The sequence below is a fragment of the Sipha flava genome, unplaced genomic scaffold (assembly GCF_003268045.1).
Source record: "Sipha flava isolate LNK unplaced genomic scaffold, YSA_version1 178_pilon_pilon, whole genome shotgun sequence".
Taxonomy (NCBI): Eukaryota; Metazoa; Arthropoda; class Insecta; order Hemiptera; family Aphididae; genus Sipha; species Sipha flava.
Genome location: NW_020272126.1, coordinates 675,720 through 698,257, shown reverse-complemented (window position 1 = coordinate 698,257; position 22,538 = coordinate 675,720). Strand labels below are relative to the sequence as shown.

Genomic DNA, 22,538 nt, shown 5'->3' with positions numbered 1-22,538 from the left:
TTAATCTAAAGAAAAAATTGAAAAAATGTGTCACACAAAGAAACTGTCTTTAACCCTGCTTATAGTCAAGATATTGATGCTTTAATAAAAACCGTATAAAATTAATTTAGGACGTAAAAAAATGCAATAAATTCTTAATAGACTTAAAAAAGCCATTCAAAATCATTAAAATTATTTATTTATTTTTTAATTAATTATTAGAATATACGATAATGACTTTAAGACACATGAATGAATGTATGATTGAAAAATAGGTGTTTAGTCAAATTAATGTTTGAAATGGTTTTCATGGCAACAAAACCAGTGAAATTAATTTAATTTCAATGCTAATTATGATGAAAAATAAAAATATATAATATATTGTAATGACGAAAAAAAAAAATTAATGTAAACCTATTTATTTAAATTTAGAGTATAATTAGGTATGCCACTGAAACAAATACATTTTTATTAGAGTAACTGTCTAAAATTTAAAAAATTAAATATCATTTACATCTAAATTGTAGGCCTTAACAATTATTTCTAACATACAATATATTTTATCAACTTGTTAAATGAAAATTAAATAAATGTACAATTTGTTAAATACTTTTTTAATTTAGGAAAAACCAAAGTTAGAATGAGTATAAATTTATATATACAATATGAATATCAAAGAATCAATTAAAAATACTAAAGTTTATGAACTTTTTAATGGTGAAAAAATATTTGTCTATTATTCGTTTAGTCTTTTAAAGTTTTAAATTAATTCAATATTTTAATATTGCAAAAAACATTATTTTATGGTTGTTTGTATAATAAAAAAGGAATTTTCAATAAAGGTGTTTATGTGTCATAATAAGTTACAAATAAAATTAATATTTTTTACTAGAAACTTTCTTGATAAGAGCTGTACGTTGTTTATGGGCTTCAGTGATTGGTGCCTTTTTATAAGGCCTTAATTCGTCTGTGCCAAAACCAGGTATCCACATATTTAAATACCGTTCTGAAAAAAAAAAGTAATACGATTAGATGTTTCATTAAGAAATCAGATAATTTTAAAACAGTTTAATAATAATTTTTTTAGTTACCTAAGTATAGTTGGACATCTTTAACTTCAACAATAGTTGATTTCCTATGTTTGGCGAATACGCATGCTGATCTTACCAAATCATCAACAAACTCATCAGATATCTGCATCATAAGTTCTTCTACATCCTCTTCGAGTTGTTCATTAGGATCTACTTCTTTGACAAGTTCACGTAATCGTACTTTTGTTAATAACTAGAAAAATGAAAATACATCTAATTTTTTTTCGCAGATCAAATTTTAATTATCTTTTATAGGGGACTTAATTTTGGTTTATAGAAAAAACCGCATAGTTTTAATTAAAATTCTGAACAATTATATTTTTTTTTTGTTTCACATAACAAAAAAAAAAAAAAAATTGAATCAAGTAAAGCAATAACAGAGCTAAACAATTTAATTTTGGCTTATAACTCAAATTATTCAATATACATTACTAGGGCCTGGAAGTTCATGCACTAAAAACTATCAAAATAAACATGCAAATATCTGCTTAAAATCACGTAATTCACAAATCACAAATTTGTAGCTCACCCAGCAGCTTTTTGATGCACCCAATAAAAACATGCAAATGCATGAACTTCCGGGCCCTATACATTACCAAAAATCCAAAAATGATTGAAATAATATAATGATTATATCGGCTGTTAGAAGGCTATTTGACGTGAGCGCCATAAACCAAATTGTTCAGGAGAGCCTAAAAACAATTTGAGGAATATCACATTGTTCTATATTCTTAAACTACCGTTTTTTTTTTTAATTATACCAATTATTTATTCGTGTATAATAATAATATAAAAAAATTCTTTTTTTTTTTAAATTTTAACTTAAGTTTCGTCACTTATGACCTATTTTAAAAACATTAAAAAAACAAAAAGGTGCTTATTTAACTATTAAATTTTTGAAATTAAATAACCATACTCTATTCACATTAAGCAAGAATCTCAGCATAGACCAACTTTTGCCGGATAATGATCAGCCTACACAAGTGTGTCATCCCCACCAGTAGTGTACTCACCGTGGGGGGTTCATGGGGTTTGAACCCCTCCCACTGGCCGTATTTTTTTATAATTATTCCAATAGTTAAATAATAATTGATTATTGATTTTATTGATTATAATTTAGTGGTTTATACGTCATTAGTTACCAGTATCACAGTTATCAAGTTGGATTGGAGCACGACCATAAAACATGTTCTATGACACGACTGCACTATTAATTTAACATTTTGGTGACAATTAGTGATAATGTGGTTTTTTTAAACAGTACAAAATTTGTAATTATTATGACTATGGAGGGTGTGGGGGGGGGGCAGAGCTTCCCACTTTTGTATTCTAGTAAATTTTTAGAGCCCCCCATTGAAAATTCCTGAGAACGCCACTGATCCCCACCGAGTCAACCATATGCATGCCTATCTACTATCTAATTAGGCCTCGTCTATATACAAAAATTGAACGCCGAGTTCTAATGTGAGTAGAATTCACTTTTTTAATTGTTAATAAATAGCTCATAACAAAATTATTACTTCATGTAACAATATTTTTAAACAATACTAAACAAATAATTGTTGTATCAAGATAATACTTAATTTAATAAGTGGAAATACTTTTTTTTTAATAAAAATAAAAACTATAACATGATATTTATTACATGAAAACATAATTCTACCACAACAGTATCATTTTTAAAATCTGTATTACATTTATCTAAACTCTTATCCTTCATAATTTGACTAAACAAAACATTTTTCAAACATACATTTTCAAAATTTTTATAAGTACAACACTTTGAATAAGATAATTTAGAGTTAACACTACTTACAACGTCATTATTGCATTGCTTGGTAGCAATGGCGATTAATTTCATTTCTGGACTTAAGGATGTCATGATTTAATTAAAATAACACATAAAACATTCAAACATGTTCAGTAGTTATTAAAATAGTAAAAACGATTCTAGTTAAGCAACTGTTTATGTTGTATCAATTCATTTGTTTGTCATTTTATGTTATCATTTTCGTGCGATGCGTTGCGTATCCGGAGCCCTCGTCGGCGGTGGTGATAAGCCTCCGTGAGCAACCGGCCGGGTACGCAATCCCGCTGTTATCATCGCATGAAAGTGTCGTTATTTCCACGTTTTCAAAAGTTTTTCGGTTATGTTTTTGTAAAAGTAAAAGTCATGTTCTCAGTGCCACAAAGTTTCATAAGATCTCGTGTTTTTTGGTTTAGTGTGGTGGCACTGAGACATTTATCTTCATTTTGTGGTGTCCGGCGGTCTTAGCTTTCGTGGTGAATGTCGTCGGCCCCATCTTCCTCTCGTTTTTGTGTCTTCGTGGTGTGATCATCAAATTTCATTTCGTTTCAAGTTTTCGTACGCCCGCAGCCATTTTCATTCAAACCACGTTTTTTGAGTAGTGTCATTTTCGTTTTGTGAATAACGTGGTTTTCATTAATTGTGTCATTGTCCAGGGTTGTGAACCATTGCAGTTGTTTCGTTGGTGACTGTGCTTGAGTGGTCGCACGTACCAATTCTGTGATTTATTTTCATTTATACATAGCGGTGTGCCGTCATAGGCAATTGTCTAATCACAGGGTTGGTGCGGTCGCGTGGATAGAATCAGCCATTTCAACATAGTCACAAGTTAGTATTAATTGACCATATTTGTTTAATTTGTGTTTAAAGGCCGACGGGCCTAGCCATCACTGGAAAATTATTTATTATTTCGTGTGCGCCGTGTGGGCCACACATTTGATTAATTTATATTTATATATTATTATTATTATTTCTTTCATAATTCAATTATACAGTCCACTTAAAATTCAAGTTGTCTTTTTCTATGATTTATATTTACTTTTTCATTTCAAAACAATGTTGAGTTCCCCCTGAGTGGTTATTGCTATCATCAGGGTAAAACTTCTACCAGCAACCTATCGATTTTTTTAATTTTTTTTCTCCAAAATGTGTGTTTTATGCTGTTTTATAAGTATGTAAAAAAAAGAAGCCCGGATAAACTTTATCTTGAAGTTATTGATGAAAAACTTGAAATGATGTCCATTATAATATTTTCGTCTTCCGAATTTTGATTCGTCAATTTCAACATTTGACCCCGGTCCACCTACATACGAAGTATTTATAAAGAATAATGCACTAAAAATTGTCTAACAGTGAAAATGAAATAAATTTTTTTTGCAAACGATGCGTGTGGTATCGGCAATGGCCAATGAAATTATACGAGTGTTTCGGCATTCGTCGCTACGCTCTTCGGTACCGTCGCTTTGCTTCGCAAATTGAAAATATCCCTCGACTTGCTATGCAAAACCACCTCAAGTAGGTAACAGGGACAATAAAAATGGAAATATGTGAAAATTAAAATTAAATATTCAATTCCGAGTATTTAAAAAAAAAAAAAAATGCGCGTTATGAAAAAAATTTAGCTTTTGAAGTTTTTCATCAATAATTTCAAAATGAAGTTTGTCCGGGCTTCTTTTTTTTTTTACATATAAAACACCATAAAACACATTTTGGATAAAAAAAAATTAAAAAAAATCGATAGGTTGCTAAACTAGAATTATGCCAAAAGAATAATTATTATAATTTCTTTGACAATGAACTATGGTTATTTATTTGTAATAACTAGGCTTAGGGACTTCTAGCATTTGCATACATTTTTTTTTTAATTGTTAAATATATCAGAGTGCGAAATAAATTCGTTTCTCTGTGCCATGATATCAGATCTAAAATTTAAATTAGGATATTTTTGCATGTTCGATAGATTTTGCAGGAGAATGCTTATTTTAACATTATGTTTATTTTGCATATTTTGACAAATTATCAAATAATGATAATAATAGTCGATATAGAATAATAGATTATTTGTTTAGTGTTTCAGTTCAGTCAATTATTCGTCGTTTTTATTGCGTCTCTCAACCACAACGTTGAAACATACGTAAAACGTCGTATGCGATAATTTGTAACATTGTGTTATGCCGAAAGTACAACAGTTTACGAGTAGCCGACTACAAAGTTTTGTTTCAGAGTTTAAAAATATATTTAAATCCGATGAACACGTTTTATTTTGTGTACTATCTGGTCATTTTTTTTTTTTTTTTTTTTAATGCATATAAATGCTTATTTTAATGATTTTAGAAGCATATTTGTGTATTTTTAAGAGCCATAAGTCCCTAAGCCTAGTAATAACATTTAATACTAAACAACCTAAACAACGATGTTATTAAGAAAAACGTTATCAAGAATTCAAAACTCCATTCTAGTCGTAATCACCAATAGCGTTATCAAATAAATACGCGGGAAAACGTGTAAAATGTCGTAAGCAACAATGATGTCGTATACGACATTTAACATTTTTTCAAAAGTCGCTAACATCAATTTAGTGTTGCATACGATCTAGGTATTTAAAATTTTGCAATGAACATTAACAATTTTTGTCGCTTACGAAGAACATTTAAACATAGATAAAATAAATTTTATTTGATGTTATCGGTACCTGAGTCAGCGCTATCTATGCGTCGTTATGTCCCTTATGCGTACATGACAAAAAGTGAATTTCGAAAAATTGGTCGCTTACGTCAAATAGCCTTCTAACAGTCGATATGTTCATAAATAACCATAGTAAATAATAAAGAAATGCCTATGAGTTAAGTAGGGAGTCAGATATTAATAATGATGTGGAATTGCCTTTGCCTTTAATTACTCTTGACAAGCATTATAAGGTATACAGGTTGTACGTAAATATATTCTTGAACAACAATTTCAGACAAGATTTTTTTCTATGCTCAACATAATTCAAAACTACAGATATATCCTTATCATACAATAAAAAACAATCAAAAATATGTAATTTCTTACAAAAATAGTACTACTTCTAATAGTTACTTAGCAGTTCTATAGTATCCACATATTCTAACGTTCTATTATATCTGTATTTTAAATCAAAATTGTTTCCAATAGTTGCACTTAACATTGAAATTTTTACCATAAAACATTAACCATTACATAAAAATTATACAATTACACAATTGCAATAAACCATAGGCGCCGTCGTACGATGACGTACAATGACCTTCGAACTGTATAGTAGGTATATAGTAGATTAATTTGTCTTGAAACAACAATAAGCACAAAAATATGATCTAGCTTTGGAAATTATCTACTCAGAATTACAGTTTAGTTTTCGTTGTAACACCTTATAGGCATTTACAAATTTTTAATACTTTTTGAAACATTTAAACAACGTTATTGTTTTTTTTTTTTAGTTTTTTATTGCTTTAAGATCTGTAGTCTATTCATCACCAATAGACAAATAGGCCATACCAATAGAAAAGTCATCAATGTTAAGCTTCGACAAACAAAAACCTTACTACCTCTTTTCTTAGTTGATATCAATTTCAAATGGAAGTAGCAGTAATCATTTTTCCATAACCTCTCTTCTACACACATATATCAAAGTAGAAAAACCCATAAAAAGCATTAAACCACAGTGTCAAAATTGCCAAAGCTACACTAGATCTTACTTTAATTAATGTAAAAATTAGGTGCTCTTATAAAAAGTTGTTAGTAATTTTCATAGTTAACTAAGAAATTGCAGGAAATTTATAATAACATATTATTATAATACTATAATAATATTTATTATGCTGCTACAGATTAATGAAATAATAATTAAAAAAAAACTCACTGCTGCATTGTCTCCAATGTTATTTTTAATGGTCATATTATGTGTATTTTGCTGTTGTTGAGATTGTGTTGGCTGCTGTTGTGATTGATGTTCCTGTTGTAGTTGCTGAGATTGCTGTTGTGTCTGTTGCTGTTGTGTCTGTTGCTGTTGTGTCTGTTGCTGTTGTGTTTGTTGCTGTTGTGTTTGTTGCTGTTGTGTTTGCTGCTGTTGTGTTTGTTGCAGTTGTTGGGGTTGCTGTTGTTGTGGTTGCTGTTGTTGCTGCTGTTGGGGTTGATGCTGCTGAAGTTGTTGAAGTAGTTGTGGTTGTTTTTGTTGTTGTTGCTGTAATTGCTGCTGCAAAGGTTGTTGTATTAGCTGCTGTAAAGGTTGTTGCTGCTGCTGAATTTGTTGTTGCTGTTGTATTTGCTGTTGCTGTTGATGCATGTGTTGTATTAAAGGTAGCTGTTGTATTTTCTGCTGCTGTTGTAACAGTTGCTGCTGCTGTAGATGTTTCTGTTGCTGTTGCAGCTGTTGAAGTTGTTGGAGTTGTTGTTGCTGTATAACAATATTTTGTTGGGTGGTTGTTACTACTGATTGATTATTGAGTGCAGTAATTGTTGAAACTGAAGAAACGTTATGTGGAGTAATAGTTTGTATTGTCGTGTTGTTATGAGGTACAACTGCAGACACTGGTGTACCGTTAAGGGGAGCAATTGTCTGTACAGACGAATTGCTGATTGGTACATGTACATTACTAAGAGGTCTGGATGTAGGTGCTGATGGAAGATTTAAAGCTGATAATGTTGGTATGGACTGGTTAATGAGGGGCGCGACAGAAGAGGCAGGCGTATTAATGATAGTACCCATCGTCGTTGAGGCAACTGCCAAGTCAGTGGTGGTTTGGGGCTGAAATAGAAGGAATAATATTAAATAATGAATCTTGATGCTATTGGTCGATCGACACTTACTACTAGTCGAACGATTCCATCTTCAGTTTCCATAGGCGTTACGTTCACGTTACCATCGACATTCGGACTCATCATTACGTCGTCATTATTCATGATCAACAAAGTTGGGGTTAACTGGTCATAAGCTCCACCGGGCGATCGTCGTTCTAATACGAAATTTGAAATCTGATGTTTCGAAAATTGAATAAATTAATTTTTAGTTGAGATCGGCAATTCGTGAATTAATTTAAAGAGTCGACTCTTTTAGGTGAATGAGTGTAACCTGCTCGGCTGAACAAAACTAAAACACAGTAACTAATGTTCTTATCAAAATCGACTTTTTTGTATCCTCATTGTCATCTTGTTGCGCTGAATTAAATCATATTATTTTCTTTGGATTCAGATGATTATTTATCAATTTACAAACAAGTAACTACAAGAGTTTGTTATATGATAAGAATTTTATTAAACAGAAACACAGTAACTAACATTTTTGTATTTTCCTTAAGTTATAAAGTAAGTTATAAATTATAATTTAATAGCTAATAAGTAAATAGGTAAGTTACATATTATTTATTGTCTGAATGTAAAATATAGTCTTACATGATTAATGACCAGGGTTCGGGACTTATAGCACTTAAAAACACAATAATAAGCGCTTAAATATGCACTTAAAAACCTTAGAATATGCATAAAAAATTAAAAAATATGCATTTAATATATTTATTATTTTATTAATACCTAATTATTAATTACAATTAGTGTCACATAAAATTTTTTTAAAAAAAAATCAACTGAATGTTTCTTGAATATTTGAGGCTTTTGAATTTTATTCGTCAACTATATAATGATGGGAAAAATTAAAAATAAAATTTAATTAATAAATCAATAAATATATAATTTTACATTTAAGTATGTGCCTTACCTTATTGTTATATTGAATAATTAAATGTTTCCGCAAGTTTTCAAATGTAAATGCTCTTCAATTGTCGGATAACAGAGTTTTGTACAATGAAAATGATATCTCGACGTCCACTGAAGTGGTCAGTGCATATTTAAAATACACAAAGTCGTTGTATGAATAATCTTCAGGAAATTGACTCATCCGAAATTTCATTTTCTCCTAAAATGTTTGATATTTTCTCCAGCATTTTAAGACCTTCATTCTTTTCAAAAACTTTTTGTAGTTTTAAAAATACTGCTTTTCCTTTAGTTCCTTTTAATGATTGAAATTTAGATTTTACTTTTTGAATTGCAGTAAGTGAATCGGCCAATGGAAGGTTTTTCGTTTGTAATTTTACAATGGCTAATATAAGAACTTGAAAATTACTTTTGATATAAGCCAAGTTATTTTCTAATCCTAGTTTCAGTAAGTATAATTTTACTTTTTTAATATTATCTGCATTTATTACGCTACATATTATTTGGAAATTTTCATAGTAATAAATTGCGGCTTCGAACCATGTCCCCCAACGTGTTAGGTTCTGGTGGTAATCTAATTCCTTGAGCTATCGATTTGAACAAAGCAACACGGTATGGGGCTTTACGAAATTTTTTTTTTCATGTTTGATATCAACTCGTCAACACTATTGAATTGTCCATGAATTTCTTCAGCTGAAGTGCGTGTGCACTGCAAGTGGTGTGTATCATTTTGGTATATAAATTGTTGAGAACTGAACCGGCCTTTACCATGTAAGGAGCTACGTCGGATAAGAATAGTATGACGTTGTTTTACATATTATCTTCAGGCCATAAAATGGTCATTGCTTTATTAAAGATTTTACAAATAGTATAATGATTTTTTTTTTTTTCTAACTTTTCTGAGTGCAGTAGAAATTAATGACCAACACAATTTGGCTTAAGAATTCCAACAATAACATTTGCCACACATCATCCTTGTACATCACATGTTTCATCAACTAAAACCCAAATTTGATTGTTTCATTTTCAATTCTTATTTTATCCATTACTTGGTTGTAAATGTCATAAATATATCCTTTTCGTAAGTTAGCTTCAAATGGAATACTTTTATCCGTATGTTTTTCTAAAAATGAACGAAATATTGTGTTTAAAAGTTTATTAAACGGTATGTTCGCGGCCACCATTGCTTCGCATAAATCCTTATTAAAATCTGATTTGGTAGGTTGATTGGTTAACAGTTGTTGTGATTTCCTCTCAACTTGATCTTTTTGGTGTTTGGCACTTTTTACGTGTTTTTTAGTTTGAATGTGTTGGCTTACGTTAAACTTTTTTTCGAAATTAATCTTTAATTCACAAACTTTGCAAAATAATACAAACCCATCAGTAGATAATATTTCAGATCCAAATTCAGATACATAGTTTCTCAAACGCGCACTAGTGGATTGTTTTACTCTCCCCATTTCGAGTATAATATATTTACGAAAAAATGTATACGATTATCAGTACGCAGGCGAATACACAACGACGACGGATAAATGTTACATAAATACGGATAAATGTTAAACGGACTGAACAAATAATCGAAATTATTAAATAACTATTATTGCCTTAATGGCCGCCAGCCGTTCGAACAATATTTACCGGGAATACCTTTAGTTTCACAGAACGTTTTATAAACATATTATATAATGTAATATGTTACGATACGGGCAATACGGGCCATTATATTTTCTAATCACGAAAATTATGAAGAGTTGTGAGTTGTGTATAGTAAATAGGTACATAAGATTGCATTACTATTTTTTTTTTTAGATAGGTTGAAATTTTAGATAATTTTCCAAAATATGCAAAATAAGCACATTCCTGCAAAATGTATGAAATATGCAAAAATATGTTCATTCAAATTTTAGATTTGGTATTACGGCATTGAAAAATGAATTTATTTCGCACTCTGCTACATTTTACAGTAAATAAAAAAAGTATGCAAATGCTATAAGTCCCGAACCCTGATCATGACTATTACACTGTTACTACTGAATTAAATTCAAATTCTGTGACTGAAACACCAAGACCAGGTACTATAACTTACATCTGAGTATATTTTAGTTTAAATCTACCTTCACTAATTGAATGAATTATGTTTTTTCATGTGTTAGATGAAAATGTTTTATTAAGTGCAACACATTCTAATACATGATGATATAATTATACATAATGATGGTTGTAATAAGAAAAAAAAATTCAGTAAGATCAACATGCAGTTTGGCAGGAAAAGAGGAAGAGTAAAATAGAAAATGTTAAAATAAAACATCCATTTATAGAAACATTCCCTTGTCCAGAATTATGTAAAAATAATTGTAATATTAATATTTTGGTTGATCAATAACAACAAATTTGGAGTGATTTCTGGGCTATGGATTATACTTCAAGAAGAAGGTACTTAGGAAATTGTATTTTAGTGTCTCCAGTTAAACGTCAAACAACAACAGATTTCATAAATAATTTTAAAAGGAATAAATCTTGTTATTTTTATATACCAGCTGGACCTAAGAAAGATAAAATCAAAGTATGTAGATCAATGTTTCTTAAGACATTCGGATATTCAAATGATTCTATATTAACAGCTCTTTATAAAAATTTTAAAAATAGTGACACTCCATGTCTATCAATTGTAAAAGAAAATAGAGGTAACAAAACTGGAGTGAGTAATTTAAACATTGACAAGACTTCAATAATTAACCATATAAATATGTGTAATCCATGTTCTAGTCATTATCGTAGACATAATACTTCCAATATCATGTTATTACCTTGAGAATTGACTGTAAAATCAACGAATGAAGAATTTTGTTTGAGATATGGAAAATTGTTTTCACAAGAAACTTACAGAGAAGTTATAAAAGAGTTGAATATCTCATTAAAAAGTCCTATTTCTGATAAATGTGAAGATTGTACCAATTATGCTAATCAAATAGAAAATTCAATTGATGATGATGAAATTAAGGAACTTAAAATTAAATTAGAGCAACATAAAATCAAAGTATTTCAAGCAAACACTGTAAAAAAAAGATGCCAATATAAACACCAGCAGCACAACTAAAGTATTTTCCATGGATCTTCAAAAAATTTTTCTATTACCAATGATACCAGATTCGAATACTTGGTTTTCACTAGTCATTTAATAGTGTTTAATGAAATATTCGCTTCCTTAAGACCAAAAGGCAAATCTCATTGTGTATTATGGTATGAAGCTGTAGCTGATAGAAAAGCAGAAAACATTGCAGATTCAATACTATCCATAATGAGAGAGGAAAGAGATGCTAAAAATTTTATTTTTTGGGCTGACAACAACTGCACAGGTCAAAATAAAAATTGGGTATTATTCACAGCATTAATCATTACTGAACTCTAAGCACAACAATTCTATAGAAAGTGTCACTATTAAATACTTGACAAAAGACCATACACATATGTTAGCAGATGGAGTTTATGGAAACATAGAGAAAAATTTAAGCAAGTAAGGAATATATATGATTATGATGATCTTAAAAATAAAATTAAGGAAAATAGAACAAATTTAAACATTATTGATCAAACACATTTTTTTAATTGGTCAAACAAGAAACGATTTGACCCAATTGAAAAAGGTTTTAAATTGTCTAGTCTAGTGATGGTAACATTTTTAAAAATATCTACCAAAATGGTATATTATACTAACTTTGATGAGGCACCAAAAGAATTTTTGAAAACCATCATTGATTATGACAAGATAAAATCAAAGAAAGAGGTACAAACTTGAAAAAAAAAATTAAATAGTAAATAAATTCCATTAATGCCAAATAATAGAAAAAGTTTTTGAATTAACTTGCCAGTTTCTTTAACTTCTGAAGACCTAGTCAGTGAAATTGGACTATCAGATACTTTTATTATTGAATGTAAATGATGTATTTTTTATTACTTATTTGTAAATTACACTAGTAAGTATTCTTAACTTGGTTAATTATACTTTTTACCAAATGTGAACAGAAAGGACTGCAATTTATTTTTAATTTTATAGTTTTTTAATATGTTTTATATTAAGTATGTTGAAACCAGAGCCGTGCCGATAAGAGATGGCGCCCAGGGGCAAAATGACAAATATTCGCCCCCTTCCCAATTATTTAATCAATTATGAAATAATTTTTATACATTAATAAATTATGTGATTATTATTAGAAAAAAAATTAAAAATAATGCAACTCAGTATTAGTATTAATAATCAAGTATTTATTTAAAATTATTTAAGTTTATTATTGTTATTGTATTATTTAAAATTTAATTTTTCTGGACTTGATTGAAGCAAAATCTTCAATAACATCTTCAAAGTCGATTTTTTGTGTTGTTTTATTTTCTATTGATAATATTGCCGAGTTAGTTAGTCTTTCTTGGGACATGGTCGATCGTAAGTATGTCTTGATTAATTTTAACTTACTGAAGAAACGTTCTCCAGTTGCCACAGTAACAGGCATGGTAAGGTACAATCTGAATGCAATCACCATGTTTGGACATGTTGAGTCAAGTCTACATGATTTTATTGCATTTAAAATATTTAAAAAAGTAGCATTTTGCACATCTGGTAGTATTACTTTTGCTTGATATTTAAAAAATTCTATTTCGTTAATGATTTCTGGACCTATATCTTCATCGTATTTTATTGCCAAGTCAGCTGCACATTTTTTCATCATTTCAACAGGCGTTTCAAATAGTGAATGGCCGGAAAGAAATTCAAAATCATTAGAAATAATGGATAATTTTTCAAAACGCCATTTAATTTCAGCTATCATATTATCAAGAACTTTGTAATATTCTAATGTTAATAATTGATCGGCAGAAAAACCTTCACTTGTTGACCTCCCTCCACTTGTGATTTTAATTTTTATTTTTCGTTTTATTTTGAATTCTGATTTTATACTAAATTTTTCACAAATGCTTATCGTTTCGGTTTTAATTTCTTCAGTTCCACTGTCACGCATTTCTTGAAGAAAAGTATTTAATGAAATAAACATTTTTGAGGCCTGACCAATGGTAATAGTTGAGCTTTGTAAAACTTTATTCACACGAGAAATTTGATTTAATATTTTATCCCACATAATTAAAAAAAAAAACAAATTGCAAATCAAGTTGTTTTAAAATACTTTCTGCACTAGCTATTTCGTCTCCAAAAGTTGGATTAGTAGATATTTCACGTAAGGACTTCACTAGTTCACCAAACTGACAATATAACGAATGAACTGCATTGTATTTGGATGACCAGCGTGTGTCACTATGCGTTTTTAAAGTAATTTTCAAACACCTCATTAATACTTCCCATCGACTTGTTGAACCGGAAAAATAGTTAAAAATACTTTGTAAGACACCGAAAAATGAAATAATTTTTACCGATACACTAGCAGCATGTACGCCAATTAAATTAAGGCTGTGGGCTGCACAAGGGACAAATTGGGTACGTTCATTAATTTCTTGCAATCGAGCTTGTACACCTTGGTACTTGCCTGCCATGTTTGCTCCATTGTCATACCCTTGTCCGCAGCAATTTTTAAAATTAAAGTCCATCAACTTCCAGCTTATATCAGTATATCAGTAGCTATTCCAAGTCCAGTCTTTTCATTTGTTTTAATAAAATCAATAAAGCTTTCTTCAATTACTATTTCATTATTAACTTCAGTAACATATCTAATTATTTGACAGAGTTGATCATTATGAGATATGTCCGGAGTAGAATCAAAAATTATAGAAAAATATTTCGCTTTTTTTATTCTACAAATGATTTCTTACTTTTGAACCTAGTAAATTTATAAATTCATTTTGTATTTTATTTGATAAATATGTAGTTTGACCATGATATTTTAAATGACTCGATAAAACAGAATCATAATTGCTAATAAGTCTAATTAAATTTAAAAATATTCCACATCCAGGCTTTCCAATTTCATTATTAGATCCTCTCAAAGCTAAATTGTTTACGCTACAAAATCTTACACAGTCAATTACAACTTTTAAAATATGTTTCCATTTATCTTTTTCACTTTTTATTTCAATTTCCAATGCACAGTCAATTGTATTATTTTTATTTACATTTTTCCATTTAAACATATTCATACGGTGTTCATTACTATTTTCATGGTCAGTTATTTTTGGATTTAACTTTTTCCAATTATTAAATCCATGTTTCGGATTTGTAATAGCTGATGATGTCATGGTTTTATTTGCAAAGAGCATACATGGGAAACAGTAAACAGATTTGGTTTTATTGCTGTAAATAAGCCAAGAACGTTCTACTTTTTCACCATTTGAAAGAATTTTAGTAAACCAATTGGCAGTAAAACGTCTTTTATCAGTATCATTTTCAGAAAAATAGAAGTTTGAGTTTTTACCTTGTTCCGGACCATGATTAATTAATAATGAACGAATTTTATCAGTAATTGGTGGCCAAGAAGATGGATCGTTAAAATCAATTATAAATATATTGTGTTCGGATTCATTAACATGTGATTCAGTTTCGGTGTTTTTTTCAGTCTCTACACTATACATTTTAGGTTCAGGAATAGAAATTTCTTTTAACATTTCAATTTCAGGTATTAATTTCTCGGGATTTTCTCTAGATTCATTACACTCAATTTCGTCCACTACCTCATTAGTATTAGTATTAGTTTCATTAACATGACTAGCCGAATTTGTTGAAATATTTTGTTGATTTGATTTTTTTAACCATTTTCCCCATTGATTTGCTAACATTTTATTCTCTAATTGTTTACATTTTAGTTTTTTTCTATTTTGTGCACCTGATAGTTTTCTGGGGCCCATTCTACAATAAATTAAAATATTATAGTAAAAATGTGCAAAATGGAATCTGAGTATACATACGTATTAATTCAAAATAAATCTATTATTTACCGACTTAATTAGATTGATAATAATGTATAATATACAACTCTTACCTTATTAATTGAGATCTAAAGTACAGAACGCTCGTTTTAAATTATTGGTCTCTACAAAAACGTTAAACGACTAAACGAATTGAAATATTTCAATAGATTGCGGCAATATAACTCACCAAACCACCAAACTACAGCTACTAATATTTTTCTGTACAGCTGTAACTTGTGGGTATTAGTTAACGATTTATCGTGGGCACCGGGTGGCGGAATCAAGATAAATTTTGTAATAGCTACATTGCTACATACAATATAGTACTATAATAACTAATAAGTACCTAATAAGACGACGAAAGCAAAGATAAAACAAGACTGGAGTACGTATATCATCGATAACGCTTTTCAAGAAAACAGCGACAACACTATCGGCGTTTTATCGCTGACGGCGCGTGTCAAATATATACCTGCCATTTATTATGTATAATGTGGTCCACAACAGCATTATAAAATAATTTACTAATTTTGATTAATTTTTTTGCGCCCACTTAAAATTTGCGTCCGGGGCAAGGGCCCCCTTGCCCCCCCCCCACGGCACGGCTCTGGTTGAAACACCTCACAGTGATTAATTGTTATTTATAAATATTAAATTTATATTTGTAAATATATATATACTGAAAAAAATTTATAATTTTTAAATACTACGATACTGTGTTTTATATTAGTTATTTCGTTTAATTCAACTCACAAATCCCAAATTAAAAACAAGTATCTGCTATAACTTTGAAACCAATAAAAAAAATTTATAATATTCAATGCACTTGAAAATTTGGAGGTTCATATGTTATCTATAATACAGGGTTACAAAATTGTATGATTAAAATTTTTTAGCAGCCTGTTAATGTTTGGTAAATTAGCACTCCTGAACAATTTCACAAACTAGGTACTGTTTTTATATCCACCTTGGTTCAGCCGATATATATCATATGAAGCGATAACGAAAACGAAGGGAAAAACTCATGGTATCAATGTCGTTGTGTAATATTATATTTATAACCAACAATTAATTAAAATATACTAGCTTCTGTGTTCCTCGCTCCGGGTGAAATTCGCTTAATTAATATTAATAATATCAATTAATAAATTAATATCAATTAATAAAATCAATAATATCAAAAACATTTTTATAATCAATTTATCATGCAATACTACCACGATTACCACTCGAGATAATTATTACTATTGATAATATACGGGTGGAAAACTGATACGCCTTCGGTTTCAAAGGCGTTCGCTATCTAGGAGACCCTCACCTAATTGTTTTCTTAAACTTCCACGGATTTAGAATATATTTAATTTAATTTGAGCCAAATCACTTAAAATACCGGCCATTTAGAGTCTGAGACTTAAATTGTAGGGCACCGTTTAGAACGTGTAGGGAGGTGCCTGGGAACACCCGGTAATATCTTCCGTACGCACACCTATGATAACAAGAGTACCCATAGAACGTTAAGTGTCTCTTAAACAATAGTTAAAGGCAGGGACGCCCACAGAAATGTAGCTCAGGGGGGCAAAAAAATTGTAAGTACCTAAATACTTATAGGAAGATTTACTGCTACATATTTCATCTACTCATATTTTGTATTACTATCATTAATAATTTTTTAAAAATTAAAACTCATTTAAGTTTATACGAAACAATCTTTTGTTTGAAGCAAATAAATTAATTGAATCATCATTTGTTGATTAAAAAAATGTTAGATACTTGTTAGATACAAGGATTGTCAAATAGTCACTGAATACCCAAGATCAGCTTTATGTAAAATAACTTCCAATTTTGTAAGTGACGCGAAAACCTCGGAGGGGGGGCAATGGCTCCCACTGCCCCCTCCCATCCGGGCATCCCTGGTTAAAGGTTAAATATGTAAATTATTCACTATAATAGAATGGCATAGAATTTAAAAAGAGGTATAAATATGCATATAGATTTTAATATTTCAATTACAGAATAAAATATATATTTATGATTACAAAAGCATTATATGTGTCTTCTTCCGTAACTTACCGAAGGGACACTTATGAAAAGTATCTTAGATACAACAATTTATAAGTCTCATAAACGCTAGAGAACTTGACATTATCAAAGTAAAAAAACATTCAATCACACTATAGTCGGTTCAAAGAAAGACATAACACATAACTTATTCTCTAAATATTAATTAGACAGTGTATATATAATGTCAGTCTACACACAAAAAACTATCAACATGGAAATAGATCTTCCTTGATGATAACTGAAATAAAAAATTTGTGCGATAATTGAATACTTTATATTAGGTGTGTATACTTAAATGTTGGCGTTAGTTACGTTTTACACTAAATATTCATAGTGAAAAACGCATCCAAGAAAGACCACGTGGAGGTCGCCAACCCCTTTCTCACATTCAGAGAACATAAAAGTACTCATTATCAATAATTAAAAAATATACAGAATGATTATATAAAAATATAATTTATGAAAGACAGAGTGTGGAAGTTTCTTGTAATCATGTGCTTTATGGCCTTAAGAATGTATGAAGATAATGTATAATAATATAAAACATAACATAATCTAAGCAAATATTTTAATTATTATACAGCGTTGCAGTAAGATACGGTTGAAGTAAATAAACTATAGTAGGACAATAATATATTCTTATAATATTAAGAAAAAAGTGTATTAATACCCAGCACTTGGGTACAATAGTACAACTCATGTTCAAGCTTTTGCTAATCCATTACTCTGCAACCTACTATGAGCAACATAATCAATATAGTTCTAAATATTTTGAAAAACATTTATAAAAAAGTGGAATAAAAATGTTAAAAATTGTAATCCATACAATGATTTCCTTATTTTATAGCTGTGTTTTGAATAGTATCATTAGCAACTGTATGTGATAATAAAAATATCAGTAAAGTCAATCAAATTCCTCCTCAATTAAAAAAACCCATAGCTCTCCTAATATTTTATAGTAAATCAAATAAAAATGAATGTGTAATAAACAAATTTTAAAAACATAGTATGGAGAAGGTATAACTTACTGGTTCTTCTTATTTCCATAATATCATATTAGTTTTCATTTCCTTTCATCCAAGTATAAGGAGTGTTACTGTAAGACTTTTACTAAAACCGGAAAAAATAACATTAAATATATATAATTGAAAGAAAGAGTTAAAAAATGTAATACATACCATGTTTTCTATAGCTGTATTTGTTTTTAATAGTATCATTAGCACCAATAACACATTGAATTCAATTCCATTCCAAAGAATCAGTGGCGTAATTTGGAATTGGTTTTGGGGTGGGATTGGGATATAAATTTATACTGTCATGGTTAACTACCACAGATAAATATAATTTGTTATGATAACAACCATAAATATGGAGTGATAACGAAAATGAAGGGAAAAACTCATGATATCAATGTCGTTGTGTAATATTATACTTATATACACAAACATTTAATTAAAATATATTTTATATAACTTAAATCAGAATTAAGCTAGTTAAAAACAATTAATGGCTAGGAAAAAAGCTAGGAGCAAGATTGTGTATTTTTTCAGTCAGATTGAAATGAAAAAGGCCAGATTTGGACTTAAAAAGGCCAACATGGCATCACTGGTTAATACCTTGTACTATTGAATAGAATAATATAATGATACATTGTTTATCGACGTCGTCGAAAGCAATTTCCTAGGAAAATAAACCAAGTTTTGCTGTAATGCTATAAATAGTCGAAAACAAGACACAATATATATAGTATAATATAGTTATTATAGTAATAAATATGTCAACCACTGTACTCATTTCATTAATATTAATGATTATAATAAGAACTTTTAGATTATATAATAAATAATTGATAAATAACTAACATTAATATTTGTTTTAGAAAAAATTTCAATGTTTCACGTTTTTGTGAATTATTGCATGCTTTAAGCACTAAACAAGAGTGGTAAATTGTAGATTTATCAGTTTTATATTTTAACTTGAGCTATACAATTTTCTTGTCATATATTATAATTGTTGAACTATCGTAGTTTTATATTAGTAAAATAAAAAAAATCTCAACCATGATAATATCCATGTATTCTTATTTCTTATCTTAAAATTTTTTAAAGCTTAGTGCTTACGAAAATTTAATTATAATTATTCTAAAAAAAAAAAAGCGCCTGGGGGGGATATATCCCCATATCCCTCCCCCCCAAAATTACGCCACTGCAAAGAATAAAGTATAATGAAAACATACAACAGCTATCTCCTTATATATTATGCAAAAAAATAAATCAAATTGAATGTATTCAATATTATTTAAAGACACAAATAAATCATAGTCGAACGATAGACCTAATAAACATATGTGTGAACAATAGAATTCTAAAAAGTATTGTATATATACTTTTTAAATCTGATTGTGTTTATAAAAATATCATTGATGTTTATCACATTCCTTTTTATTTTTTGGTAAGACAAATAAAAATTTATGTAATTAACAAATTTTAAAAACACATTTAAAACATATAGTGGAAAGAAATTAATTTATAAAAAGGTAAAACTTACCGGATTTACATTACATCACAAAAGTTTTCATTTCCTTTCGTCCAAGTGTAACGGCTGCAGGCGCGGATCAAGGGGGGGCGGTAGGGGCAGCCGCTCCCCCGTCAGCCGTATCAAAATGTGTTGTATCTCATTTGTTGTACTATTAAATTACATTATTTTGTGTTATACCATTCTAATGTATTGTTAATTGTTATTGTTACAAATTTTCGTTTTTTATTTTTATAACTTAAATATATGAAGTGTCGATAACAACAATATTATTGCGACCGTATGAGCGACGACAACCACCAGCCGGCCAGCCCAACCAACTCATAGAGTTTTGTCCTAAAAATAGTATGAGATTCCATGTTTATTTTGTTTACAGATATTAAAATCTTCCTAATTCCTGACTGCCTGAAATACAGTGGCGTATTTAGGAATTTTGCTAGGGGGGGGATGAAATATATAATAATACATCCTAACACCCATAAATTCGTACATAATATACATTTTTAAAATCCCCTAACTTGTTACCTATTGAGGTTAGTGTGGATCAAGGCAAAATAAGAATTAATCTTTATAATTACCTCATCATTTTCCAAACAAATTTTTTTATTTGTACTAAAATAAGAAAATAAAGTTTTTTTTTGTTTTTGAGTATTACTCATATTGTCTTAAAACTTCACAGTTACAACTTACAAGACGCAAAAAATAAAGTCGAACAATAATCAATTCGGCAGTAAGTCAGTACTCAGAATGGCGCGGCGTCGCTATCCGTCAACGACCAACGACCGTACATATCTACTTTTAACGAATCACGATATCATACGATAATATATATATATATATATATATAGCTATACATTAGCCATAAATCTACTAGTAACAAATTTTCTAAAAATAAACCCGCCCGCCTGCCCTATGGTTAATCCACGGTCTTCATGGTCATTTTGTTTTGTTTACCGATTGCTTATCGGGTTTATTATAAACACTCTTGCATGAAAAATAATTCGCAGAAACGTACAAAATACAGTACACCATAATATAGGTATAGTTTTTGTTGCCTGATAGTCGTACATGCCGCCAACGATAAACGATTAGTGGCGATTAGTATACCAGACTATCAGAGCGGTACAATTACCGCGACTAGAACATTTAGAAAACAGAAAACATACATGCTTGAAAGTAATATCATATTAAGAATATTAGAGAAAATGAGACAACTTATAGCTACCTAGGATAAAAAAAAGGTCAAGGGGGGTATCTATCCCCCATATCCCCCCCACGTAAATACGCCACTGCTGAAATATACATATTTATAATACAGATATCAGTTTATTTCTAGCAGTACCTATAATAGTAATAATTGTTGTGTTGACTGTTGACATTAGATTACACTATTTATTTTGACAACCGTAAATATACATGCGTACTTGTATTACGTATAATTTTCTTAGTAATCGAAATTATATTTCTTGTAATACGCCGTTAAAAGTGACCGCGATTAATTCTTTTAATTTAATTGGTGACGTTTGTATTATAGTAGTAAGTTGTTATACTGTAATTATTTCATTTTATTCGTTTATTGAACAAAAATATAATGTCTAAGAGGAAAAATGTCGATATTACACATTTTTTTAAAAAGAAAAGTGCAACTAGTGCAAATACTGTGGAAAATGATGATCGAAAAACTGAGGAAAATAAAAATCGAATTGCAGTGGATTCAAGTGAGTCGTCTTTACCATCCAAAAAAAAGTATTCATTATAAATTTATAAATAATCAGGAATTGCATTATGTACTATTGCATTTATAACTATTTATATATATATATATATATATATATATATATATATATATATATATAATAATAATATAATATAATATACTCGTATTTAGCAGTAGGTATCTAAATATGTATACTTATTTATAATCCCCCCCCCGTTAAGGTAGGCTGGATCCGCGCCTGAACGGCTGATACAGTAAGACTCATTACTAAAACCGAAAAAAGTAACATTCAATATGTAGTCGAACGTAGAAGTTAAAAAATGTAACACATATCAAATTTTCTTTATTTTATGATTGTGTACGTTTTATCGTTATTTACGTTAGTATCATTAGCACCGACGACACGTTGAATTCAATTGCATTCGAATGCAAAAAGTGTAAATAAATCAAACAACAGCTATCTTCCTACATCGTTTGGCAAAACAAATCGTATTGAACGTACTTAACGCTGATAAAAAACAAATTATAATTTAAACGTATTACGTACCATGTTTTCTTCGTTTCATAGCTGTGTGTAAGTGTTTAATAATAACATTCCACTGTTTCACATCAAATCAATATATGTAATGAAAACATCCGATTAGTTATGTCTCTTCATATTTTTCGGTAAAACAAATCGAATATTACATAACATATATTAAAATATACGTTT

The 22,538-nt window shown here is 29.4% G+C and overlaps 3 protein-coding genes and 1 pseudogene across 3 annotated transcripts; 1 reads left to right on the top strand and 3 right to left on the bottom strand.

Moving 5' to 3' along the window:
- Positions 1 to 809: 809 nt before the first annotated feature.
- Positions 810 to 8,075, bottom strand: LOC112680626 (putative uncharacterized protein DDB_G0271606). The gene is made up of 4 exons (XM_025550784.1): positions 7,708 to 8,075; positions 6,761 to 7,645; positions 1,071 to 1,263; positions 810 to 985 (listed from the first exon to the last, which is right to left on the bottom strand). The coding sequence occupies exons 1-4, from the start codon at positions 7,798 to 7,800 to the stop codon at positions 855 to 857; spliced, it is 1,302 nt and encodes a 433-aa protein (XP_025406569.1). The 5' UTR covers positions 7,801 to 8,075; the 3' UTR covers positions 810 to 854.
- Positions 8,076 to 8,977: 902 nt separating this feature from the next.
- Positions 8,978 to 12,656, top strand: LOC112680616 (annotated as a pseudogene).
- A 241-nt stretch (positions 12,657 to 12,897) lies between these two features.
- On the bottom strand, positions 12,898 to 13,755 carry LOC112680615. The gene has a single exon (XM_025550774.1). It carries the CDS (start codon positions 13,734 to 13,736, stop codon positions 12,915 to 12,917), a length of 822 nt encoding a protein of 273 aa, XP_025406559.1. The 5' UTR covers positions 13,737 to 13,755; the 3' UTR covers positions 12,898 to 12,914.
- Positions 13,756 to 14,403: 648 nt separating this feature from the next.
- LOC112680625 (zinc finger MYM-type protein 5-like) lies at positions 14,404 to 15,450 on the bottom strand. The gene has a single exon (XM_025550783.1). The coding sequence runs from the start codon at positions 15,448 to 15,450 to the stop codon at positions 14,404 to 14,406; it is 1,047 nt and encodes a 348-aa protein (XP_025406568.1).
- Between the last annotated feature and the right edge of the window lie 7,088 nt (positions 15,451 to 22,538).

Bases quoted from the DNA above. Each gene is read 5' to 3' on its own strand.
- LOC112680626 (XM_025550784.1), bottom strand. From the start codon at position 7,800: ATGAATAATGACGACGTAATGATGAGTCCGAATGTCGATGGTAACGTG. The intron at 1,264-6,760 runs GTGAGTTTTTTT...TCATTTTTCTAG, and splicing joins ACATTGGAGACAATGCAGCA to TTATTAACAAAAGTACGATT. The intron at 986-1,070 runs GTAACTAAAAAA...TTTTTTTTTCAG, and splicing joins AGATGTCCAACTATACTTAG to AACGGTATTTAAATATGTGG.
- LOC112680615 (XM_025550774.1), bottom strand. From the start codon at position 13,736: ATGTGGGATAAAATATTAAATCAAATTTCTCGTGTGAATAAAGTTTTA.
- LOC112680625 (XM_025550783.1), bottom strand. From the start codon at position 15,450: ATGGGCCCCAGAAAACTATCAGGTGCACAAAATAGAAAAAAACTAAAA.